Raw genomic sequence first — 27,242 nt, 5'->3', positions numbered from 1 at the left:
ATGAAATTTGGGTAGGGACACAGCCAAACCATATCACGCCTGTAAATCCCAGCACTTTGAGACGCCAGGGTGGGAGGATTACCTGACCCCAAGAGTTCAAGACCAGCCTGGGCAATATGGTGAAACCCCATCTCTACAACAATACAAAAATTAGCCAGGCATGGTGGCACACACCTGTAGTCACAGCTACTCAGGGGTCTGAGGCAGGAGGACTGCTTGAACCCGGGAGGTGGAGATTGCAGTGAGCCGAGATCATGTTCATGCTACTGCGCTGAAGCCTGGGTGACAGAGGGAAACTGTGTCTCAAAAAGAATAAATAAGTCTAATTTGCCATGCCAATATAAATGTAGCTGTTAAAAATTTGAGTAGCTTCTTCTTACAAACCCTGTGTGTGCTGGATTCTTCCTCTTGCTGTTACACAAGGGATGAAAGCAGCTATGGGTCTCTTCTTTGCCATTGAGAGCTCATCACTTTCTGGAATTGGTTTATTTAGGTCTCTTTGTTCCCTCAGCTCTGAAATTATTCTTTTTAAACTGTCATTTTGTGTTTGGGTTGTTAAGGTGAGAGGATCTTTTTCAGCTTTCTATGAACAAACTGGAAACACAATTCCTAAAGTGTGTCCTTTTGTGTTTGTTTTTCAGACTAATATATTTTGGTGGTTATGGGTGTAGGAGACACAGTGAACTCCAAGACTGTTTTGATGTTCATGATGCATCTTGGGTAAGATAGTAATCACTGTTTACATTTCCCTCCAATTAAGTGTGTAGCCTCAACATCTTAGAAATAATGAGCCTGGTCTTTCTCATTTTTGGAGCTACCAATTTGTCATAATTGACACTATGAAAAAATGTGTTTTCTCTCTTTAACATTTGTATCCATTTGGCAAGAGGTATCTCATCTAGTGGTATTAGCCTTCATGGCTATTGGCATAGTAATTTCTTTTCTTATATCATTAATCACAGATACCTGCTTCTGTTAGACAGGTAGCGACTTTAGTGCAACTTAGAAAAATTATGTTCATATTTAACCACAATAGCTCTTGTTGACATACATCTCTTTTTAGATATGTCCACTAGAATTATTCATAGGTCAGACTGGCCTCTAGGTAAGAGTCCATGGGTAGTGATATTAATTTTTCTACCTATTCTTACTGATTAGACAGTAAATCATTATTAATGAAAGAAGTTATGAATTACAAAAATGAAATTTTTAAACAGATAATTTAAAAAACCATTGATCCTCTCACCAAGATGCAGTCTTATTAGTTTTACCTTCTACTAGTATGTATTATTCTATATTATTAATGTAAATAAATATATACATGTATATATGTGTATGTGTATATATGTTTATACACACACACATTTCATGTATATTGCTTTGTATATGGGTATTTTTGAAAATTCCCCATGTTTCTATGTCGTTTTTGAGTTTTAAAAATGATATATCATTAAAGCTTTGCTACTTAAAGTATTGCTGAGAATTTTCAGGAATATAACTTCTATTTATATCTAGTTATTTTTATTCATCAGTGAAATAACTCAATTTTTTTCTCCTACAATACAGTTACTAAGCTAAATATCATGTCCTGAAGTTTCTGGAACACAAATGGGTTTTTTTCATTTAGACTCTAAATGAGCTGGGTGTGGTGGCACATTTCTATAATCCCACCTACTAGGGAGGCTGAGGCAGAAGGATCACTTGTACCAAGGAGTTTGAGACCAGCCTGGGTAACATGGTGAGACCGTTTCAATTTAAATAAAATTTAAAAATAGATTCTAAACTAAGTAAATTGTTTAGCTTATTTGTCTTGCTTGACAAGGCCTGACAAAAATAAATGATGTATTTCTGACACACAATATAAAACTGGCACAGAGATCATCTAGAGTAGTGATAGAGGATTTCAGCACTCTGGGAGATGCTAAATACAGTATAGCTGCTAAGTCTTTACCTTGCTGACAAAGAATTTTATATCTTAGGATATAAAGAAGAGAGTGGTTGGCTGGGCGTGGTGGCTCACGCCTGTAATCCTAACACTTTGGGAGGTGGAGGTGGGCAGATTACGCGGTCAGGAGATCAAGACCATCCTGACTAACATGGTGAAACCCAGTCTCTACTAAAAATACCAAAAAAAAAAATTAGCCGTGCGCGGTGGCAGGCACCTGTAGTCCCAGCTACTCGGGAAGCTGAGGCAGGAGAATCGCTTGAACCGGGAGACGGAGGTTGCAGTGAGCCGAGATCGCGCCACTGCACTTCAGCCTGGGCAACAGAGAGAGACTCTGTCTCAAAAAAAGAAAGAAAGAAATCTTAAAAAAAAAGAAGAGAGTGGTCGTAAGTTTAATCTATAAGAACCAGTTGCTTGGTGAAGTAGAAGTGATTAGAAGTTTTTGGAAACAGGAACCATGCCCACCCCCTAAAGTTTATTATGGCAAAAATGAGTTCTGAGCATGTACTTTAGGAAAACAGATTTAAAAATGTAAACATTATTCTACCCTCTGCAATTTTAAAAATGATCATCCTTTGAGAAAATTGGAAGATTGTCAACAAGTAAAATTATGATTCACTGCAAACATTACTGTGAGAAGAAAAGTTGCCAGGTGGTGCTGCTACTGGTCTGGGGACCATGCTTTGGGAGGAACCCATGTATCCACTGGCTTTGTGACTATGGTAACACTTAACTCTATTTTTGTAAGGTGTCTATTATTTTACCAGTAAATATGTGATAAAACTGTAATAATAATGTAAAAATTATTAAAGCTTTTAGATATTTAAAAAATTTCTCTTTTAGGAAGAGCAGATATTCTGGGGATGGCATAATGATGTCCATATATTTGACACAAAGACACAGACTTGGTTTCAACCAGAAATTAAAGTAAGTGTTGTAAAAAGTCATCTTTATATATTTGTATTTAAAACTCAATTTTTTACTGTGGATTTTGGGGTTTTTTTGTTTGTTTGTTTGTTTGTTTTTTTTATGTTTTTGAGACAGGGTCTTGCTTTGTTGCCCAGGCTGGAGTGCAGTGGCACAATCTCAGCTCACTGCAACCTCCGCCTCCCGGGTTCAAGTGGTTCTCCTGCCTCAGCCTCCGCTGGGACTACAGGCGCGGGCCACCATGCCTGGCTAATTTTTGTATTTTTAGTAGACACGGAGTTTCACCATGTTGGCCACAGTGGTCTCGAACTCCTGACCTCAAGCGATCTGCCCACCTCAGCCTTGCAAAGTGCTCAGATTACAGGCATTATAGGTCACCACACCCAACCTGTTATTTGGATTTTTGTAATTAGGTTTGTAATCACATACCAAGTAGTTCTCTAGAGTACTTTCATTAATAGCATTAAGAAAAATATCAGAGCCGTAGATGGCACCTGTAGTCCCAACTACTCAGGAGGCTGAGGCAGGAGGATCACTTTAGTCCAGGAGTTTGAGGCTGTAGTGTGCTACAGTCACATCTGTGAATAGCCACTGCACTCCACTGCATTCTAGCCTGGGCAACATAGCGAAGCCCCATCGCTCAAAATAAATAAATAAAACAAAAAAAAAATGCATATTCTTCTCCATGTCAGCTAAGGTTTTCTAGAAAAAAATCTTTTAATGAGGTGCCATCATCATTCTTTACCACAAGTGTCATGCCCTGATTTAATAAAGGCCTATTTTTAAAAATCCTTTTATAACAAAGCCCATGTTTTTTATACCCTTGAATTCAGAGGTAGATGCAATTATGGCATGACAAAAAGTACGTTATCAGTTTTCTTTCATTTGTTAGTGACCAAAAACAAATTCAAATTAGATTAAGCAATAATGAATTCTCACATAGCTGGAAAGCATATTGGAATGGCTCACAAAGTAGAAGGAAGAGCCGCAGGGACCACGGCCTCAGGAACCGGAGCAGGTTACTCAGCATCCTTACAATACATTCTGTCTTTCTGTCTGCTTTTCTCTGCTTCTCTTTGTGTGCTTGTTTCATTCCGTCTATGGCAGACACATTGGCTCATTTAGGAGGGAATATGGTCCTGGTTACACACACAGTTATTTGTATTGTACTCTCTCAACGTCTATATATTAGTCTTAGAAAAGGGCCGGGCTTGGTGGCTCATGCCTGTAATCCTAGCACTTTGGGAGCCAGAGGCGGGCGGATTGCCTGAGCTCAGAAGTTTGAGACCATCCTGGGCAACACCTTGAAACCCCGTCTCTACTAAAAATACAAAATAAATTAGCTGGGCGTGGCGGCATGCGCCTGTAGTCCCAGCTACTCAGGAGGCTGCGGCAGGAGAATTGCTTGAACCTGGGTGGCCGAGGTTGCAGTGAGACGAGATTGCGCCACTGCACTCCAGCCTGGGCAACAGAATGAGACTCCGTCTCTACAAAAAAAAAAAAAAGAAAGAAAGAAAGAAAAGGACTTGGCCTCTACTTCGGCATGTTCCTACTCTTTACAGCAATTCCTGATGCCAAAGGGATGACTGGCCAGTCTTGAGTCACATGTTCATTGCTAGCGACAGCAGGGTATTGTGACTGAAAAGCTTACCAGAATTGAACAGAGTGGAATGCTAAGCAGGTCATATATGCGCAGTTACATATGTGTCTACTAATACACATATATGACCAGAATTCCTTACAGTCCAGCTTCTGTTCATGGAAATGATGGGAAGGTCTATGCAAAATAGTAAGTGTTAGAGTTTGACCATTCTCTGGATCCTCTTTTCCAGGCAGTAAATTTCAGATTTTCAGTGCTCTTCTGTTCTCTTCTATATAGTAGAAGAATTCTTCCAAAATTTCAGATCAAGCCTGGGGTAATAATAAAAATTTTGTTCTGCTGGAAGGGCTGGGAACCAAAATTCTTAAATGGTTCTCATTTAAGTGTTATATAGTTAGTATCTGAATTATGTCTTACCAAGTTGACCTCAGCACAGTTATTCAAATAAGCCTGAAAAGTTTAGGAAGTTATGATATTGGATGCAGGCTTTAATTTCCTATACCCACTTTGAGTAGCCAGTGAGCTGAAAATGTCAGGTTCTTTCAGAACTTGGAATTAAAATACATACATAAAGGCACTCACCATGAAAACATGGAAACTATGCAGAAGATTCTTCCCTTAAATCTTATTCATTCATCTACCCATGATACTTGCTTTTGCCACCAATTAAAAACCTCTCTAGGGTGGCGCGGTGGCTCACACCTGTAATCCCAGCACTTTGGGAGGTCGAGGCAGGCAGATTACTTGAGGCCGGGAATTTGAGACCAACCTGGACAACAAAGCAAAACCCCATCTCTACTAAAAATACAAAAATTAGCTAGGCCTGGTGTTACGCGCCTGTAATCCCAGCTACTCAGGAGGCTGAGGCAGGAGAACTGCGTAAACCTGGGAGGTGGAGGTGGCAGTGAGCCAAGATCGCACCGTTGCACTCAAGCCTTGGTGACAGAGCAAGACTGCCTCAAAACAAAAAACAAAACTTCTCTAAAGAAAAGATCTGCTATATTTATTCAAAATAAAGTGTAGAGAAGTATTACCAATGTTAAGAGTTTTAGTAAGAGAGAGAGCACTGTCTGGCTTAAGCCAAGAGTGAACTTATTGTAAATTTGAGGCATCAAGAGTTTTGGAGCCATTTTTAATTTTACAGAGTTTCTGAGATAATCGCAATATGCACCGCTCACTTCTAATAGGAACTCTGTGTGTGAGAGGGAGACAGAGGAGAGAGGGAGAGAGAGAAAATTTCAAAATTTGATTTAAAAATCTTTATACAGTATTTCAAACAAAAATTTACATGAAACCTTATTTTGCTAAATAGTGTCAGACATACAAGAAAAACATTTTCAAAAGTAAAGATCAGGGAGAATAAAATTTATTCTGACAAATAGTATTTGTCTGCAATTAGTACTATTTAGAATAAACTTTTGCATTAGCATTTTTAATTGAATTACATAGGTAATGATAACTTAGTGATTAAGACTTTCTCATACTGAGCATAGGAATGTAACTTTATTACAGATATTTCAAGTCTTTGCAATCTGTTCTGATTTCTACTTGCAGGGTGGAGTTCCACCACAGCCACGAGCCGCGCATACGTGTGCAGTTCTTGGAAATAAGGGTTATATCTTTGGCGGACGTGTTTTGGTGAGTGTTTTTAATGGAAATGTGCAGTGCTCCTTATAAAAATTTATCCTCTGATTTTGTGGAATAATTGAACATTCATGTAATCTAGAGATTAAAATGGCATTCAATACTAACTTTTATTTATCTTCTAATTCGTAAACAGACAATACATGAACAATCATAGATGATTATAAATCATATTTTAATGAGAATCTTTCGGTGCAGTATCAGAAAAAATTAATTTCTTGTCATCTAAAGCCTGTGAATTTAAACCTATTTCTTCCTGTCCCCTTTGACACGTTGATTTGGGAGCTCTGTGTCAGTCTTATTAATTATTGTTTTCCAATATTTAAACTTCTCATGTGAAGTAAAATAGAAATAGTCTATTTTTAATCTGAACTTACTTTAAAAGAAAAATTTTAGCTGATAAAAGATGTGAAATACTGACCAGTGTAACACACTTTTCTTTTAGCAAACTAGGATGAATGATTTGCACTATCTAAACCTAGACAACTGGACTTGGTCTGGAAGGTAAGTTTGAAGTCTAAGTACATTTTAATCTATAGGCATGTGTGTGTGTCTGTATGTGTCCATAATCCAAATGTGGGTCTTTAACACTGAACTGTCATTTTTTTCCTTCAGATTGTATGTTTAAGCAAGGACTTATAGATTTAAATAGAGTTTGTTCCTTAACCAAACAAGATAAAACATGAAAATACTAACAGTTGAAATTAGATTATATAAAAGTACTGGTTTTATACTAAGTATTTTTTGAGGATTGATCAGTAGAAGAAATGAAGAAGTGGTTGAATGGGGTCATCTCAGGTAAACAAGTAATGGAGTAAAGTCAGATTTTATTTGTAGCTCATAAAATGTATTTAATAATAGAACAAATATATTTAGCTATCAACTTAGCAATTTATATAATGAGATGGAATCAGAGCTATATATTATTCCAAAGTATAAATACCATTGAATACCATAAAACCGTGAAAGTTTCAGAAGAAAATATAGCATATTATCTTTAAAATCTTGGCATGGATGCACACCAACATGGCACAAGTATACATATGTAACAAACCTGCACGTTGTGCGCATGCACCCTAGAACTTAAAGTATAATAATAAAAAATAAATGAAAAGAAAAAAGGCCGGGCGCGGTGGCTCAAGCCTGTAATCCCAGCACTTTGGGAGGCCGAGACGGGCGGATCACAAGGTCGGGAGATCAAGACCATCCTGCTAATCCGGTGAAACCCCATCTCCACCAAAAAATACAAAAAACTAGCTGGGCGAGGTGGCGGGCGCCTATAGTCCCAGCTACTCGGGAGGCTGAGGCAGGAGAATGGCGTGAACCCGGGAGGCGGAGCTTGCAGTGAGCTGAGATCCGGCCACTGCACTCCAGCCTGGGCGACAGAGCGAGACTCCGTCTCAAAAAAAAAAAAAAAAGAAAAAAAAAATCCTAAAAAAAAAATATCTTGGCATGGAGAAAGCTTTGTAAAGACGATATGAACTCAAAATTCATAAATGAAAAGACTGATCGATAAGACCACTTAAAAATTAAATATTTCTCTACAGAAAAATGTACCACAAAAAATTAAATGGCAAATTGTAAAATAGAAACAAAAAAACTGGAAGCAATATTTGGATTTTTTTTTTTTTTTTTTTTTTTTTTTTTGAGACGGAGTCTCGCTCTGTCACCAGACTGGAGTGTAGTAGCATGATCTCGGCTCACTGCAACCTCTGACTCCCTGGTTCAAGCTCTTCTCCTGCCTCAGCCTCCCGAGTATCTGGGTCTACAGGCACGCACCACCATGCCTAGCTACTTTTTGTATTTTTAGTAAAGACAGGGTTTCACCATGTTAGACAGGATGGTCTCGATCTCTTGACCTTGTGATCTGCCCGCCTCAGCCTCCCAAACTGCTGGGATTACAGGCATGAGCCACTGCACCCAGCTGATATCTGCAGTATTTTTAACAGAGATGTCAGGGCAAAGATCCACAAGAACTCAGTAAATCAATAAAAAAAAGACAATCTAATAGAAGGTGGACAAAGAGCATGCATGAACAACTGACAGAAGAAATAATAATAGGTAAAAATTATGTTTAAAAGGTGTTCAACCTAGGCTGGATGTGGTGGCTCATACGTGTAATCCCAGCACGTTGGGTGGCCGAGGCGGGTGGATCACCTGAGGTCGGGAGTTTGAGAACAGCCTGGCCAACATGGTGAAACCCCGGCTCTACTAAAAATACTAAAAAAGTAAGGTATGGTGGCGGATGCCTGTAATCCCAGCCACTCGGGAGGCTGAGGCAGGAGAATCACTTGAACCCAGGAGGTAGAGGGTGTAGTGAGCCAAGATCATGCCACTGCACTCCAGCCTGGCCAATAAGAGTGAAACTCAGTCTCAAAAAATAATAATAATAATAAAAATAAAATGTGGCAGGCGCAGTGGTACACACCTGTAATCCCAGTACTTTGGGAGGCCGAGACAGATGGATCACCTGAAGTCAGGAGTTCTTCACCAGCCTGACTAACATAGTGAAACCCGGTCTCTACTAAATACAAAACAATTAGCCAGGTGTATTGGCGCATGCTTGTAAACTGAGCTACTCAGGAAGCTGAGACAGGAGAATTGCTTGTACCTGGGAGGCGGAGGTTGCAGTGAGCTGAGATCACGCTATTGCACTCCAGCGTGGGAAACAAGAGTGAAACTCCGCCTCAAAAAAAAAAGTTTCTTATAATTAACACAAACAGTAAAAATATTTCCGTTTTGTAAAAAACAAATTATATCTTCCAAAAATGGCCTGTGTTATTCTGGAACATTCCAGACTGTGGAAGAATGGTATCTTTTCACCTCCTAAATTAAATTATTTTGCTTCTAACTTACGCTTTTTAATTTAATTTTATTATTATTATTATTATTTTTGGAGAGGGAGTTTCGCTCTTGTTGCCCTGGCTGGAATGCAATGGCGCGACCTTGGCTCACTGCAACCTCCACTTCCCAGGTTCAAGCGATTCTCCTGCCTCAGCCTCCCGAGTAGCTGGGATTACAGGCGCATGCCACCAGGCCCAGCTATAAGTTATGCTTATGTTTTTATTTTTCATGCCCCATCTCTTTTAAATGTCCCCCTTATTATTATGATTATTCTTGTTGTTCTGTTTTCTTTTGTTTTAAGAGACAATGTCTCTATTTTGCTCAGGATGGTCTGTCTAGCTCCTGGGCTCGAGCAATCCTCCTGCCTTGGCTTCCCAAAGTGCTGGGATTACAGTAGTGAGCCACTGTGCCTGGCCTTGTTTTTATTTTTATTTTTTTGAGAAATCCTTAGAGGTTTACCCTGGATCTGGAATGACTTTCATGCTTTTACTCTGAAGTTAGAATAGCTAGCGTTTTTCAGAGGAAGATAATGTTTTGGGAAATTCTAGAAGTAGATCAAAGTAAAAACAACAATATAAAAACCCATAATATCCTTGGGGAAATCAACTAAAAACACAAAATTAACCATGAAACAACAGTAAAAAGTTACAGACATGAAAAAAAAATTGTGTTGAAAAACTGAGGGAGCAGCTGATTAGCCAATAAGAATGATGCTGAGTATGCATTGTGAATTAACGGAGAATTGACTTTTTTTTTTCTTGGAGAAGCAGTCTCGCTCTGTCACCCAGGCTGAAGTGTAGTGGCACAAACTTGGCTCACTGCAACCTCCACCTCCCGGGTTCAAGCAGTTCTCCTGCCTCAGCCTCCCGAGTAGCTGGGACTATAGGCGCATGCTGCCATGCCCGGCTGATTTTTTGTATTTTAGTAGAGACAGGGTTTCACCATGCTGCCCGGTCTGGTCTCGAACTCCTGAGCTCAGGCAAACCACCCGCCTTGGCCTCCCAAAGTGTTGGGATTACAGGCGTGAGCCACCATGTTGGGCTGAGAATTGACTTTTATTTTCACTCCATAGCCAGGTGGAATGGTCATTAAATGGAAAGATTTTTAAAATTCATCTAAGAATTTAATAATGTTTTTCAAATATTCATGTAGGTGGGACTAGTAAAAGTTTTTTGGAGCAGTGAGGGCAGATTTTTTTAAGATCTAAGATGATTAAAAAATCTTTTCTTTTGATTAACATAGTACCTAGACTTTTTTTCCCCCCTTGCCACAGGATTACTATTAATGGAGAAAGCCCAAAACATCGGTCATGGCATACTTTAACACCTATAGCTGATGATAAACTTTTCCTATGTGGTGGACTAAGTGCAGATAATATCCCATTAAGTAAGTTGATTAGTTTGGCTATAATTATTATCTCATTCTTTTTTCTTAATTGTATTTCATAGTTACAGTGAAGTAAATCTTTCTTTTTTCCTGTTTTTCTGGTTTGCCTTTATCTTCAACTGTTTTCTTGCATGAATTGTGACCTCTTTGGTTTTGTACCCTTGGCTCTCCACATTCACCTGTTTTCTAGGGAAGGAGAAGAGGAAGGGTGATTGAAGCTAGATTAAATAAAGCCCCTTTCTACTACTATATTCTGTGATTCTGTGTCCACTGATTTTTGATCCAGATGCTTGTACTGTAGGGTAGGATGCTTGCACTGTTCGCTTGTGCTATACTCCAGGCTGGGGGGTTTTCTTAAAAGGCCCTGGAAGGACAAAGTGGGAAGCCCAGTTGCTTCTCTTTTTGTTCCAGAGCTGTAGAGGAAAGTGTTTAGCTAGATTTTTAAAACTCCTATCATTGCTGGTCCCAGTGGCTGTGGGTTTTGGAATGCGGTTTTTCTTTCAGCAGTAAAATAGTGGCATCAGGATAGACAGATGACCAAGAATATCAACTTCTTAATTGGCATGTTAGATGTTTTGTGTTTTCTATTTTCTTTTCTTTTTTTTCCTCTTTTTTTTTTTTTTTTTTTTTTTTTTGAGATGGAGTCTTGCTCTGTGGCCCAGGCTAGAGTGCAATGGCGCAATCTCGGCTCACTGCAACCTCCATCTCCCGGGTTCAAGCGATTCTCCTTCCTCAGGCTCCTGAGTAGCTGGGATTACAGGTGCCCACCACCATGCCCAGCTAATTTTTGTATTTTTAGTAGAGGTAGGGTTTTGCCATGTTGGCCAGGCTGGTCTCGAATTCCTGACCTCGTGATCCACTCGCCTCAGCTTCCCAAAGTGCTGGGACTACAGGTGTCAGCCACCAAACCCAGCCATTTTCTGTTTTCTTAACCCAGAAGTTTTCTATGGCTAGAGATGTTTTCATTCAGAAACATTATATACTATTAAAACATTTATATAATTATATATTAGGGTCTGGAAACAACTATTTTCCGACAAAAGTTTATTGAGCATCAGCTGTGTGTCTGGCAGTCAGCTGGCCACCAAACAAATTCCAGAGGTTAGTTGGAGAAACAACAGTTCCTAGTAGGAGATGTTAGTTATTCTTGCATATTATTATACTTCTCCAATTTGTGAGATATTTAATTAAAAGAGATTGGGAATCTAACAAAAAACTAACATCTGTACATTTCACTAGGGGCTGTTTAATATCATATCTTCATGATCTCTAGTGTTTTTAGGTTCTGTTTTCTGTTTTTGGTCATTGACCTATGGGAAATTAAATGTCCTAACTTATAAGCTAGTCTATTTCCTCCCTTAAAGATTCCGTTTCAGTATAAGATTTGTTCATATGGATATTCGATGATCCCAAGAAATTTTTTTGTTTGGTTGACTGTCATAATGGCATTGTGGTTATGTAAAAAATGTCCTTTTATTTTCAGTAATGCATACTGAAGTATGTATGGGGAAAATGATAGGAGATCTAGGATTTCATTTAGAAAAATTAAGCAATAAGAATAACAAAAAGATAAGTGGAGCACATATAGCAAAGTCTTGATGGTTGTTGAATCTGCAGTATATGGAAGTTCATTGTCATGGTCACTCTACTTTTGTAAATGTTTGAAAATTTGTATGGTAAAATAGGCGCACTCAGAAAAGATAGTCATTTAAATGTAGCATGATACATTTGGGGGAAAATTAAAATTGTATCTCAAAGACCTATTCTTATTTTCTGAACTGTCATGATATTGCAGGTGATGGTTGGATTCATAATGTCACAACAAATTGTTGGAAACAACTTACACATTTACCTAAAACAAGACCTAGGTAAGTCTAGAAATTCACAAATAGTAAAATCGTTAAGAATTTTTAAAGTATTAAAATATAGTACCAAATGTATAGTGTTTGCCATTGAAACCATAAGCCATTAAGAAGGATATCTTTCAAATGAGCTTGATGTTACCTAAATAATTTATTATTTTAATTATATCTGATTGTTAGAAATGATCTATCCAGTTTTCACCCATATTTGCATATTTGAAAATGTTGTTCTTTTAGGTAAATGCATAATCTTGCCTGATAACTGTGAAAATTAAGATAATTAAAATCATCATATGAGATTAATGTTTTTAATATTAATATTTTTAATAAGCAGACAAAAATAGGGTTGGCTTTAATAGTAGTTATTTGTTTTTGGAAGAGGTTTAAAGCAAATTAATCAGGAAATTTACTTCCATGTTGATTCAGTGGATGGCAGGTTATTATTAATCTTTATTAGCTGCATGATGTATTCATTGATGGAAATTTTTTGAAAATGAAAATGTTATTTATGGTGTATCATAGGATTAAAAATTTTAGAAGTTATATACTATTATTAGACTACAAAGAAAACTACATTTGTACTATAATTCTTATTGTTTTCTAATTTTATTGAATAGTATAATAATATCTTCATAGGAAATTCAGATTCAGCACATTATGATCATTATAATTGGTAATTCTTTTTTACGCTATATATTTTAGAATTTTAAAAATACAGATTATTTATGCTAGTGTGAAATCAATTTAATGATATGTATTTTTGTTATTTAATAAATGATAGCTTACTTGAGAAACAGACCTGAAAATATTTATATTTATTTTGGTATATGTGTCTATATTAATATTCACAATATATTTAGAATTCATAATTGCAATTGTGATTCTTATGTTTTCATGTAAAAACATTCATTGGAATGTATTACTTTAACAATTCTGGCTCTTTTGAAATTTTTTTTTTTTAATGTAAAGAGTTTTGTACTAAGACATGGGAGCCCAGAGTTCCAGTCCTTGCTCAGCTACTACCTACTTTTTTGGCTTTGAAAAGTCACTTAAAGAAACTGAGCATTGGCCAGGTGTGGTGGCTCACGCCTATTAATCCCAGCACTTTGGGAGGCCGAGGCAGGAGGATCACTTGAGTCCAGGAGTTTGAGACCAGCCTGGGCAACATAGTGAGACCCCATCTCTACAGTTTTGTTTTTTTTTTAAAGGCCGGGTGTGGTGGTGCACACCTGTAGTCCCAGCTACTCGGGAGGCTGAGGTGGGAGGATCACTTGATCCCAGGAGGTTGAGGTTGTAGTGAGCTGAGATGTGCCACTGCACTCCAGCCTGGGTAACACAGACCCTGTCTCAAAAAAAGAAAGAAAGAAACTGAGCATCGATTTCTTCATCTCTGAAATAAGAGAGTTGGACTAGATGATCTCTTAGTTTATTCCAGTTGTTTGATTGTATGAATGCATTAATTATAGACCAAAGTATTAGTAAAAATGTTTAATTTTAAAGTTGCTCCTATTTTATATTTCAACCCTTAATGAGTAATTAGAGCAACACAACTATTATCTATAATATACTATTAGTTAGAACTAGAGCTATGTAAAGAGATTTCTTTTAATTCAGCTGATGTGTCATGTAAATAATATGCTTTATTAGAATGTTTAGGTGATAAGTTTAGAGCAGCTGTGAAAGGACATAAACTATCAGTCTGTAGAAAAAACATCAGGTTGCAAGCTAGATGTCACCAAAATCAAGGCAGGAAAGGCTTTCCAGTGTTCTTCGATGATGAAATCCAGGCCAGAGTTTCCCTAAGGCAGATAAGACAGAGGCAGATCTACAGGTATGAGGTGAGGAGGAGAACAGGTGGGATACAGTTGAGTGTAAGGAGAACATATATATGTGTGTGTGTGTATATATATATATACTAATTTTTATAAAAGTGACAATTTAGCTAAGATCTTTAAGCAATTTGTGCAAACTTTTGAAGTTGTAATTTGAAATGTAAGCTGCCCAATTCTCCTCTTAGAACTCTACAGCAAGGTTTCTCAACCTTGGCATTGCTGACATTTTAGACCACATAATTCTTTGTCATGAGGGTGTCCTGTGCATTGTAGTATGTTTAGCAGTATCCCTGTCCTTTACCCAGTAGATGCCAGTTGTACTACCTTTTCTCTCCCAAGTTGTGACGACTAAAAATATCTCCATATACTGTGAAATGCCTCTTTAGGGGACAAATTGCCCCTGGTTGAGAACAACTGTTCTACAGTGTAGCACTCCTATTCTCTGGGTCTCACCTTCAATAAACCTATGGCTGAAAAGCCATATATATAGCCAGACCTGATAGCCTGTAGAGTTGGCTATCAGCAAGGACCCTTTTTTATGTGTCTGAAAAAGATGTTGGAGAAAATATTAGTATATAGAGCCCCAAGTACTGTTGGATCTGGTGAGTATCGCCAAGGTTACACATAACCTTCTCTCCAGGAAATTATTCTGTTCCTTCCCATGTATGAGAGCATTTTTTGTATTCTCTCTCCTTTACCTAACCCTCTTCCAGTCCCCATCCTCAACCCCACCACATAGTCTGGGTTCTTGTTGAAGATTTATATCAATGTATCATCTAAGATAAGAGTTGGAGAATTGGGCAGAGTATTTCCCAAACAACATCTCTAATGACTTGGTTCCATTTTGGGCCACAAGTGCATTTGTCATTAAATGTGTACATGATTGTCTGAGGAAAGTATTTGGTTTAACGAATTGTGCATAATTCCACTGTTTGCACTTGTGAAATTTAAGTAAAAGGGATTAACGTACTAAAAATTAGTTATGTGTCCCAGTTCCTGGGAAGTAGAAAAAATAAAATAAGTTGTGTGGTAATAAAATAAGTTATGATTTATAATTGTTTTAGGAATCTGCTGCTTTAACAGTTGGTATATTAAGAAAAGTAATCAAGGCCAGGTGTGGTGGCTCATGCCTGTAATCCCAGCACTTTGGGAGGCCAAGGTGAGAGGATTGCTTGAGCCCAGGAGTTCAAGACCAGCCTGGATAATACAGTGAAACCCCATCTCTGAAGAAAAAAAAACAAAAAACAAATTAGCTAGGTGTGGTGGCGTGTGCCTATAGTCCCAGCTACTCAGGAGGCTGAGGTGGAAGGATTGCTTGAGCCCGGGAGACAGAGGATGGAGGAAGCGGAGATTGTGCCACTGCACTCCAGCCTGGGTGACAAAGCCAGATCCTGTCTCAAAAAAAAAAAAAAGAAAAGAAAAGGAATCAAAGTACTCTAAAAGTCAAAGCAATAACTATGTAAAAATCCCTAATTTACCCTCTAAAATTGGGAAAGTTTTTTGAGAGTTCTCATACTCTGGAAATACTCAACTTTGTAAAACCATAAAATTAGTATTTGTTTTGTTTTTTTGTTTTTTGAGATGGAGTCTCAGTCTGTCATCAGGCTGGAGTGCAGTGGCATGATCTTGGCTCATTGCGACCTCTGCCTCCCGGGTTCAAGCGATCCTCCTGCCTCAGCCTCCTGAGTAGCTGGGACTACAGGAGAAAATTATTGTTTGTTAATAATGTGATACTGGAAATAGACGTGAGCTATCAGACCACTTCCAAAAGAGCATTAGATGCTCTACTCCTTTGTGAAATAATTTGTATATATGATGACTGAATATATTATGTTGTTTTCTTGATATTTATTTTTGTTTGTTTGGTTGGTTGTTGTTTTTCTGTTTGTTTGTTTGTTTTTTTGAATCGGAGGCTCACTCTATCACCCAGGCTGGAGTGCATGGAGAAATAATTTGTGTATCTAATCACTGAATATATTATGGTTTTTTTTCATGTTTGCTTTTGTTTGGTTGTTTTTTTGTTTGTTCGGTTTTTTTTTTGAGTTGGAGTCTCGCTCTGTCGCCCAGGCTGGGGTGCAGTGGTGTGATCTCGGCTCACTACAACCTCCACCTCCTGGGTTCAAGCAGTTCTCCTGCCTCAGCCTTCTAAGTAGCTGGGATTACAGGCATGTGCCAATACGCTCAGCTAATTTTTTTTTTTATTTTTAGTAGAGATGGAGTTTCACCATGTTGGTCAGGCTGATCTTGAACTCCTGTCCTTGTGATCTGCCCATCTCAGCCTCCCAAAGTGCTGGGATTACAGGCTTGAGCCACCGCGCCCAGCCTCATGTTTGCTTTTGTTATTCACAAGTTTTCGAGCAGAAAACTGGGTACAGAACACCACATGAGGCATTTTTAAGAAACCATAAAATTAGATTCCCCAAGTTCCCATGGTGTGCTGGTAATGGCCAACAACCACTCTCTAGAGTGTGAGGATGCCCTAATTTGTAGCATTTGCTGATTTCCAAGGTGTAAATACTCCTACCCTGGCCAATTTCAAGCTTCCAATGTGATGTCACTGCACGTGGGGTTGGATGCAGATATGCACAATCAGCTTCTGCTAGCCAGTAAGCTGATTCCAGCACACCACTGTGACAATTTCTTACCTCAAGGACCTCGTAATCTTAGGTAGCTAGTCAAACAGCTAAAGTAGCATACAGAGCAATTCATCTTCAAATGTAAGTGAGGCGAGTATAAAATGAGCACATAAACATTAAAGGGTGCTGAATAGAGATGGTAACAGAACCAGTTTTGGGTAGGTATTTGGAATACTTCCTGGGTGTTTGGAGCCTGTTTTTAAGGCCCAGTAAGAATGGCTTATTATTCTAAGCATGAGAAACAGAGTGAACAAAAGCCTAGAGATAGATAATAAGCTTTTCTCATAGGGGAAGCAAGGAAATGAATTTAGCTAAGTAGAGGGCTCATTTAGGAAGAAGCCAAGAATTTAGATTTGTGGGAAAAAGAAACAGTGGTTGATCACAAATATTAGGCTAGGAAAAACAGCCATTGGTAGCACAGATACTTCCTCATCAGGAAATTTCCATGGTTAGAAACAATATTTGAAAAATATTTGTTATTAGCCATGTGTAGCTGGGGGAGATGAGAGACTGAAAAACTAGGAACGTATTATGGTGTTCTGTACTCCGAGTCAAGAGTAGTGTGACAATGGAAGTGTGAAGGAGTGCCAAACTGGATTTGTTGGGTGATGGGGAGCATAGAGTAGGAAAAAAAAGAGGCAAAAATTATAAGAACAGTAACATGGCAGATAGTAATAAGAAAACTGGGAAAGTGCCTGTTTCAGCAATAAGGTGATCAGTTCCTTTTTAATTTATTTCACTGTAGGAATAATATGTATGAGAGAAAAAGGTTATAAAAATATTGAAGGATATAATAGGGTTATTAAGAGTCATCTCTGGCTGCGTGTGGTGGCTCATGCCTATAATCCCAGCACTTCGGGAGACCGAGGCAGGACGATTACCTGATCCCAGGAGTTCAAAACTAGCCTCATCTCTTTAAAAAACAAAAACAAAAAACAGAGAGCGTCATCTCCTTAATGGTGTGATTTAATGAACTCTAGAGGAATCTTTACAACCCCTTTTAGGATATTCCAGACGTTCAAATTCAATCATGTCTCTTTTAAATAGATTACATTTTAGAGTATGAAATTTAGAATTGATTTATATATAATATACAGTTTCTTCCATGACAGTGTTTCACTCTGTTTATAATTTTCAATCACAGGTTATGGCACACAGCCTGTTTGGGAAAAGAAAATGAAATAATGGTATTTGGTGGGAGCAAAGATGACTTACTTGCCTTGGATACAGTAAGAAAATTTTATATCTAAATATGTCCTCTGAGTAGTTGTGTTATTCAGCCTAAATGGCTATTCAGCAAGAATGTTGATATTCTAACATTGCAAAATATGAAGGGCATGAAATGTTACTCTGTGGTTTAAATGATCTTCAGGATGACTGGCTTTTTTTTTTTTTTTTTTTTTTTTTTTTTTGAGATGGAGTCTTGCTCTGTCGCCCAGGCTGGAGTGCAGTGGCACGATCTCGGCTCACTGCAAGCTTCACCTCCCGGGTTCATGCCATTCTCCTGCCTCAGCCTCCTGAGAAGCTGGGACTACAGGTGCCCGCCACCATGCCCAGCTAATTTTTTGTATTTTCAGTAGAGATGGGGTTTCACCATGTTAGCCAGGACAGTCTCGATCTCCTGACCTCATGATCCACCCGCCTCGGCCTCCCAAAGTGCTGGGATTGCAGGTGTGAACCACCGCGCCCAGCAAGAATGACTGGCTTTTATGAAGCCTTTCTGGATATTTTGGATTTACAAATCAAAATAGGTCTATTAGTTTGATTAGCCAAATTATTAAGAAGACCTTTTAAAGGATAACTCCTCTTTCTCTTTTCTCTTACATGGGTTTCTCTAATATTATTGAATTAAAATATTTGTATGTAGGCCAGGTGTAGTTGCCTACGCCTCTAATCCCAGCACTTTGGGAGGCCAAGGCAGGCAAATCACTTGAGGCCAGGAGTTCGAGACCAGCCTGGTCAACATAGCAAAAACCCATCTCCACTAAAAATACAAAAATGACCCAGGTGCAGAGACGCATGCCTGTAGTCCCAGCTACTTGGGAGGCTGAGGCATGAGAATCGCTTGAACCCAGGAGGTGGAGGTTGCAGCAAACCAAGATCATGCCATTGCACTCCAGTCTGGGTGACAGAGCGAGACCCTGTCTCAAAGAAATACATATTTGTATCTAATATTTGATACATAAAAAGAATATTAATCATGTAGATTCTAAGTATAATAAATACCCATGAATTTTGTTAACTAATTTTAGAGTTAGAACATCATCAGTACTGTTGAAGCCACTTGATTATTCCTTCTGAATCTTACCTCCTAGCTTCTTCCCTCAAGAGGAAACTACTTTGTTGAAATATTTCAAGTATATTCTTTTTTATTTTTTTGAGCCAGGGTTTTGCTGTTGCCCAGGCTGGAGTGCAGTGGCATGATCTCGGTTCACTGCAGCATCTACCTCCTGAGTTCAAGCGATTCACCTGCCTCAGCCTCCCAAGTAGCTGGGATTACAGGTGTGTGCCACCATGCCTGGCTAATTTTTTGTATTTTTAGTAGAGATGAGGTTTCACCATGTTGGTCAGGCTGGTCTTGAACTCGTGACCTCAAGTGATCCACTCACCTCAGCCTCCCAAAGTGCAGGGATTACAGGCATCAGCACCGTGCCTGGCCTATTCTCTTTTTTACTGTGTATCTTTTACCACTGCTTTACTCAGCTGTTTTACATTTAGTTTAAAGCATTGCAATTTTAAAATTTGATAAAACTAAGGTCAAAGGTATAAATGAATAGCATTTGGAGAGTATGGTTCTTTCACTCCTAGCACCCTGGGAAATTCAGAGCAGGGCGGCCATATTTATATACTATACACAATGGGACAGTTCAGGAACGATTTGTCTGGTTTCGTGTAGTGCACTCAAAAATAGAGCATTCTGAGCCATCAGGGATGGGGTACTGCGAGCCAGAGCCTAACCCAGAGGGCAATAGCTCTCTTTCATCTCTTGAGGCGCAGTTATCTCCAGAGCTTCTCCTATGGAGTGGCAAACTCCAAAATAGGATGGCTTCTCTCCAGGGAATTTGCTTTATTTTGTAGTTATGAAGCCCCTAACTTAAATGTTTTGTATATTGAAAGTTTTAGAGCTTTCTTTGGCTGAGAATTCAGTGCTTCACTAAAAGATTAAAACTACAACTTTGCATTTATTAAAAAAGCAAATTTTGTGGTTTGTCTTCTCTTTCTTGGCACTAGAAATCTTCATTTAGGATGCAAAGTTTATCATGAAAATAGGAATTCTGATTAAAAGTATGATCATAAATTATGAAATTCTAAAGACCTATTTGAAAGGATTAGATAAATTTTCTGTGACTTTTCTACCACATTAACTTTTAGATGAGAGAGTCATTATTCAAATAATCTTGAGATCTTGACTTTCAAATTAAGAATTCCCGGGGAGGACTGGGCGTGGTGACTCACGCCTGTAATCCCAGCACTTTGGGAAGCCGAGGTGGGCGGATCACCCTGAGGTCAGGAGTTTGAGACTAGCCTGGCCAACATGGCAAAACCCCATCTCTACTAAAAATTACAAAAATTAGCCAGGGTGTGGTGGCGTGCACCTGTAATCCCAGCTACTCAGGAGGCTGAGGCAGGAGAATCACTTGAACCTGAGAGGCAGAGGTTGCAGTGAGCCGAGATCGCACTACCGCACTCTAGCCTGGGCAATAGAGTGAGACTCCGAACTAAAAAAAAAAAAAAAAAAAAAAAAAAAAAGGATTCCCGGGAATCCTGAGACCACCTGGAAAAGGAGGACAAGGTAAAGAGGAAATTTTAACATATGAGTTATTTGAAAGAAAAAGTTCAGCTTAAAAACAAAAAAAGCGCCAGGCATGGTGGCTCACACCTCTAATCCCAGCACTTTGGAAGGCTGAGGCCAGTAGATTGCTTGAACTCAAGGCAACCTGGTGAAACCCTGTCTGTACAACAGCTGGACGTGGTAGCCTGTTCCTGTGGTCCCAGCTACTTGCGGGGCTGAGGTTGGAGGATGGCTTGAGCCAAGAAGACAAGAGGTTGCAGTGAGCTCTGATTGTGCCACTGCACTCCAGCCTGGGAAAGAAAGCCAGACCCTGTCTCCAAAAAAAAAAAAAAAAAAAAGGTTTTGAAAACACTACTGGGCTGGGTGTGGTGGCTCACATCTGTAATCACAACACTTTGGGAGGCTGAGGCAAGTGGATCACCTGAGGTCAGGAGTTTGAAACCAGCCTGGCCAATATGGCGAAACCTAGTCTCTACTAAAAATACAAAAAAAAATTAGCCAGCCATGGTGGTGGGCACCTGTAATCCCAGCTACTCAGGAGGCTGAAGCAAGAGAATCGCTTGAACCTGGGAGTTGGAAGTTGGAGGTTGCAGTGAGCGGAGATTGTACCACTGTACTCCAGTCTGGGCGACAGAGTGGGACTCCATCTCAAACAAAAAAAAAAAAGGAAAACCGCTACTGTTATTTTTTAACTCACTTCTTGGTGAAGAATGTATTTCTCATTTTCAAATTTGCAATTATGTAGGCTATTGGTTAGGTAAAAATGTGGTCACTGAAAATTGGAAACCACAAACTCAAAGTTTGTAGGTAGCAGGTATGTGTATCTACGTGTATGTTTATGTGTGTGCATGAATTTATGTATCAACAGCTAGAAAGATTTATTTGCTGCCTTATACAATCTTTTACATTTATAAAATTAAAAAACATTCACTTATTGTTATTTTTATCAAAAACTCAATAATGCCTTTTTTATGTTGATTAGGGTCACTGTAATGATTTATTGATCTTTCAAACACAGCCTTATTCGCTACTCAGGTAAGCAAATTTAGTATTTTCTATATATTTGCTATGAATATATGATAATTTATTTCTCATTTTTGGGAAGAGTTGAAATAGTTTTCAGGTTGTTTATGACATGAATTCAAGAATATGTTCACATCTTCTTAATAGTATAATCAAATTTATAATGGCGAACTATACACCAATGTGAGTTTTAAAAATTAAAATATACTGGCTTGGTGTGATGGCTCACACCTGTAATCCGAGTGCTCTGAGAGGCCAAAGCAGGAGGATCACTTGAGGTCAGGAGTTCAAGACCAGCGTGGGTAACATCATGAAACCCACATCTCTACAAAAAAAAAAAAGTAGCTGGCATGGTTGCTCACGTGTGTAGTCCTGGCTACTGTGGCTACTAGGGAGGCTGAAGTGGGAGGATGGCTTGAGCCCAGGAGTTTGAGGCTGCAGTGAGTTATGATCATGTTTCCTGCACTCCAGCCTGGAAATAGACTGAAAGCCTGTCTCAAAAATAAATAAATAAATAAATATTTATTACACACACATATATACATACATGTGTGTATGTGTATTTTGTGTGTATGTGTGTGTGTGTGTGTGTATGTATACATACAATACAGTCACTGTTTTGTTTGTAAAATTGCCTTTAGTTTATATGGTAATATTAAACATACTATATTTCCTTAATTCTAAGCCTGACATTTTTCACATTTTAACTTTTTGGAAATTAGAATGTGCCTAAAAATATATATCATATATATGTTATATACAGTCATTCCTTGGTATTTGTGGGAATCGGTTCCAGGAAAACCCCCACTTGGATACCAAAATTCATGAGTGCTCAAGTCTCTTATATAGGGTGATGTAATATTTGCATATAAACCTATGCCCATCCTACTATATACTTTAAATAATCTCTACTTTACTCATAATTCCTAATACAATTTAAACACTATGAAAGTAATTGTTACATTGTATTGTTTTGGGTATAATTACAAGAAAAAAATGTCTGTACATGTTCAGTACAGATACAACCTTCATAAGCCTAACTACATTTTCAATCTGCAGTTGGTTGAATCCACAGAGGAGGAACTTACAGATACAGGGGGCTGACTGTATATATACACATACACAGACATTTAATATCGAAGAATTTCTTTTTTAACCCCAAAGCTAGTATTAAGTTGGTGATATGACTTACAGTGTCTTAGCTCATACATTCTTGCTCTAAAAGGAATCCATACAAAGTTTAGTGGGAGGAGTATGGAAGAAACCCCTATTTCTATCTGTGAGAGTTGGGAAAAAGGATTTGAGAGATGTAGAAGTTGCCCAGTGAACATGTGTGGGAATTTTATGCAGAGGGAATAACATAAGCGAAGACATATGAGAAAGAGAGGGGACACGCTATATTTCAAGGAGTATACTGTAACATTTAGATGTTCTATAACATGAACCACTTGAAAACCATTAGACTAGCTCAAACTGGACCTTTCTAATATCTTTCTTAACTACCCCTTCTCTTCGCACAGTAGTTCTCTAACTAAACTCTCATGAGAGGCTTCAAAAAAATTAATGCCTGTGTTCTGCCCCCACAGGTGGTGATTTAATTAGTCCAGGGTGTGGCCCGCACTTTGGATTGAAAGTTCCTCATATGCAGGGATCAAGAAACCCTTGAGTGCCTACTTGGGAAGGCGCTGTGCCATGAAATAAAAAGGCATAGCCTTTCCCTAAAATTGCAAATAATATAGAAGGTAGACTGTCAAGCTTTCAGACTTTTTCTACAATAGAAAAAGGAAATTGCCTTAAAAGAAACATATACAAAGTTTATGAGAATACTGGAGAAGAAGGCATTTTGTCTGTCTATGATTAAGATGGCAGAGGTTAGGGAAGTCTTCACAGAAGAAGGGTTTGAGCTAAGAATTTGCCATGAACAAACAATGAAAGGGTGTTAGTGTAAAGATATATAAAAAAGCATAGTGTGTTCTGGAAACTGAATTCTTCAGCATCCCTGGAATGTAGTATGAGGCAGAGAGTTGCAAGAAATGATGTTGGACAAGAAATCAGAAATCATATGTCATCTAGAACTTTATCTCTCTTTTACAGTATCTGGTGTAAAAGAGATCAAGAGCCATTCAAAAATTTGGAGCAAAAGAATAAGATGATCATATTACAAGTTAGACAATTCCTCTGGCAACAGAGTGGATGAAAAATTGAAGGGATATGTGACTGGGTAAAGAAAATCGGTAAAGAGACTATTACAATGGTCAGGTACAGAGTGAATGTCTGATTTGGAGAGTATCAATGGGGCTGGAGAAGGAAGGGAGATGGAGACATTTAGGAGAGAGAATGGACTTGGTAGTTAAATAGATGCCAAGGAAAAGGAGTGGGAAGAATTAATGATAGGAATATGGAGAAAGGCAGTGGTCTGAAGATGGGATAAGGGTAGAAATGATGAGTTTGGTTTTGGATGTGCTAAGTGTTTATGGGAACTCCAGTGGAGCTATCCATTAAATGCTTAAATATATGGAAAAAGGTCTGGGCCAGACATAAAATTTCAGAATCATTGGAGAATTAATAAGTGTGGATTAGCTCTGGCCAGGAGGAGTTTTAGGAGTAAGGAGGAAGCCAACAACTCAGCATTAGGAACTTACTACATTTGAGAGGTAGGGAGAAGAAAAGGAGGCAGCAAGAGAGTGACCAGAGAAGTTGAAGGCTAGCCAGGAGATAATGGTAGCACAAAAACCAAGAGAAGGGAGATCTGAACAAGGAAAGACTACTGTAAAGAGATCCCAGAATATTTGGATTGAAAAGCACTGTGGATAGTACACATTTTCCCTCGTCTCCATTTTCACAGTCAAGGATCCAGTGTCTGTAGTCTCACTCCTCACCACTGCTTCCAGGTTATATCATTTCACATGCAGGTGTTGCCATCCACTAACCTCTGGCTCATTTTCCCCCAGTCACTGAAGACTTTGGCCCTGGCTCACTACAGTCCCTTTTCGTGACTGGTTTTAGCATCTGTGTGGAGAACCCTTTTCATTCTTTATGATCTCGCTCAGGACAGTTCCACCTGTGAAATCTTAAACTCCCATCCTCCTCTTGGACCAGAAACCTCTTATCCTTTTAATTCTTACACTCCCTTACTGCTTGGACTCTTCTGGGTTCTCCAAATAATAAGACCCTTCCAGTTTTAACTTTCTTTCGTATCCAGCCTAGTTCCCTGCACTTCCTTCCCTTGCCAGCAATTTTAATCCCTTTCTCCACTGTTTCTCTGTTGGTGAAGGTGGAAGCCAGGATGACTTCTGGGGAAGAGCACCAAGACCAAGGGAGGATGAGTATGTTTGTTTATATCCTGGTCGGGCAAGAGAAGCCAATGGAGAGTAGGTTGTTAGAAACAAGAAAATGTAGGAAAAGTGGGTAGAGCAGTGTCTTGAGAAGGTGATTTTAGCAAAAAGATTTTTAAATTAGTTCTTGACTGGAGAAAGGATTCTTTTCCTTAAAATAGTGGAGAAAGAAGGAAGTATGTATATATAGGTAGAAAACTTTTTTGGTTGGGGCAGGACGTTGAGAAGTTCCACTTGATAGTGAGGTCATCTGATAAGAGAAAAGAGAAGTGAGGATAAGAACTTAAGATGAATGGTGAAGATTTGAAGTAGCTGCCTAGGTGACTGCAAGAAGATGCTGACTTCTGTCTGTGGGATATATAACAAAGGAGCACGCAGCTGTGGTAGAATATCATCAATATGTAGTGGCACCATAGCTGAGAAACATGGCTTTCCCCAGTAGCACTAAGCAGCCGGGTTGCAGGTGCAGAAAGGAGATGACCGGCTGAATTTATCCATCATTGCAGTTTGACTGGGATGGGTAACAGAAATGGTGGAGAAGGGGATTAAAATTGCTGGCAAGAGAAGGAAGTGCAGGGAACTAGGCTGGATACGAAAGAAAGTTAAAACTGGAAGAGTCTTATTATTTGGAGAACCCAGAAGAGTCCAAGCAGTAAGGGAGTGTAAGAATTAAAAGGATAAGAGGTTTCTGGTCCAAGAGGAGGATGGGAGTTTAAGATTTCACAGGTGGAACTGTCCTGAGCGAGATCATAAAGAATGAAAAGGGTTCTCCACACAGATGCTAAAACCAGTCACGAAAAGGGACTGTAGTGAGCCAGGGCCAAAGTCTTCAGTGACTGGGGGAAAATGAGCCAGAGGTTAGTGGATGGCAACACCTGCATGTGAAATGATATAACCTGGAAGCAGTGGTGAGGAGTGAGACTACAGACACTGGATCCTTGACTGTGAAAATGGAGACGAGGGAAAATGTGTACTATTTTCTCAAGAAAGCTGCACACACAACAATTTTTCTTAGATTTCAGAAAGTCAGAGGAAGCAGGGGTGCTTACAGAACATACAACTGGTGTTCCAAAAAGCAGAAAACCCAGGTTTGGGAGGGAAGATAAGCAGTAATGCGGCAGATGAAGAAATGTAGAAATGATAGAAAGTGGCTTATATTGTCTCGTAGATTTGTGGGATCATGTTCATCATACCTTTGGATATAAAAGGATATTATAAGAAATTAAAAGAAATAGCTATATTATTCTGATTGTAAAAAGATATATTTACCAAGAAAATTCATACAATATGAAAAGTATATGGTAAAAAAAAATCACCTATGAACCATCGTAGGGGACATATATATATACATGTATTAGTAAAATTATAAAAATTGTACATGTATATATATGTGTGTGTATATATGTGTGTGTGTAAATATATATATATATATATAGAGAGAGAGAGAGTTTTTTGGTTTTTTTTTTTTTTTTTTTTTTTTTTTTTTTTTCTTTTGCCAAGGCTGGAGTGCAGTGGTGCAATCTTGGCTCTCTGCAGCCTCCGCCTCCCGGGTTCAAGCTATTCTTCTGCCTCAGCCTCCCGAGCAACTGGAATTACAGGCACGCACCAGCTAATTTTTGTATTTTTAGTAGGGACGGGGTTTCACCATATTGGCCAGGCTGGTCTCGAACTCCTGACCTCATGATCTGCCCGCCTCAGCCTCCCAAAGTGCTGGGATTACAGGCGTGAGCCACACCGCCCAGCAGAGAGAGATTTTATATATAAATCATTTATATAATGATCAATGTATAACCATATAAACATGATTTTAATGATTTTATTAAATGATTAGAGTGGACTTAATCATGCTAAGAGGTCATTGGAAACCTCAGCAAGAACAGCACACATATATGTATATGTGAGTGTGTATAAAGGATCAAATTATGCAGGCTGTTTTGTAATATCTTTCATGTAAATAATCATTCAATGTAATAAATCTATACTTGTTAGTGATGGCTATATAGGTTCTATCTTGTGGAAATACAATTTATTGGCTAGGTACAATGGCTCAAGCCTGTAATCCCAGCACTTTGGGAGGTCGAGGCAGGTGGATCACCCAAGGGCAGGAGTTTGAAGTTCGAGACTAGCCTGGCCAAAGTGGTGAAACCCCATCTCCACTAAAAATACAAAAAAATTAGCTGGGTGTGGTGGCATACGCCTGTAGTCCCAGCTACTTGGGAGGATGAGGTGGGAGAATTGCTTGAAACTGGGAAGCGGAGGCTGCAGTGAGCCGAGATCACATTACTACACTCCAGCCTGGGCAACAGAGTGAGACTCCGTCCCAAAAACAAACAAAAAAAACCCCATTTATTAACTAGTCTATTAATAGATATTTAGGATATCTGCAATTTGGGGCTATTATAAAAATTAGGCATG

At 38.8% G+C, this 27,242-nt stretch overlaps 1 protein-coding gene across 5 annotated transcripts in view; it reads left to right on the top strand.

The window, feature by feature from the left end:
• The window catches only part of KLHDC1 (kelch domain containing 1), a 61,022-nt gene that overhangs the window by 29,657 nt on the left and 4,123 nt on the right, over nt 1–27,242 (top strand). For 2 of the 5 annotated variants that reach the window (XM_050796917.1, XM_050796920.1), the window contains exons 5-12: nt 642–720; nt 2,789–2,872; nt 6,027–6,110; nt 6,562–6,620; nt 10,210–10,346; nt 12,142–12,214; nt 17,821–17,905; nt 21,452–21,504. In XM_050796917.1, the coding sequence (XP_050652874.1) occupies nt 642–720; nt 2,789–2,872; nt 6,027–6,110; nt 6,562–6,620; nt 10,210–10,346; nt 12,142–12,214; nt 17,821–17,905; nt 21,452–21,504 (654 nt within the window). Of the gene's footprint in view, nt 1–641; nt 721–2,788; nt 2,873–6,026; nt 6,111–6,561; nt 6,621–10,209; nt 10,347–12,141; nt 12,215–17,820; nt 17,906–21,451; nt 21,505–23,586; nt 23,752–27,242 lie in introns of all 5 variants that reach the window. The other 3 variants (XR_007727209.1, XM_050796919.1, XM_050796918.1) reach the window with 3 other exon arrangements.

Source organism: Macaca thibetana, chromosome 7, assembly GCF_024542745.1.
Source record: "Macaca thibetana thibetana isolate TM-01 chromosome 7, ASM2454274v1, whole genome shotgun sequence".
Taxonomy (NCBI): domain Eukaryota; kingdom Metazoa; phylum Chordata; class Mammalia; order Primates; family Cercopithecidae; genus Macaca; species Macaca thibetana.
This window is presented reverse-complemented; position numbering and strand designations above follow the sequence as displayed.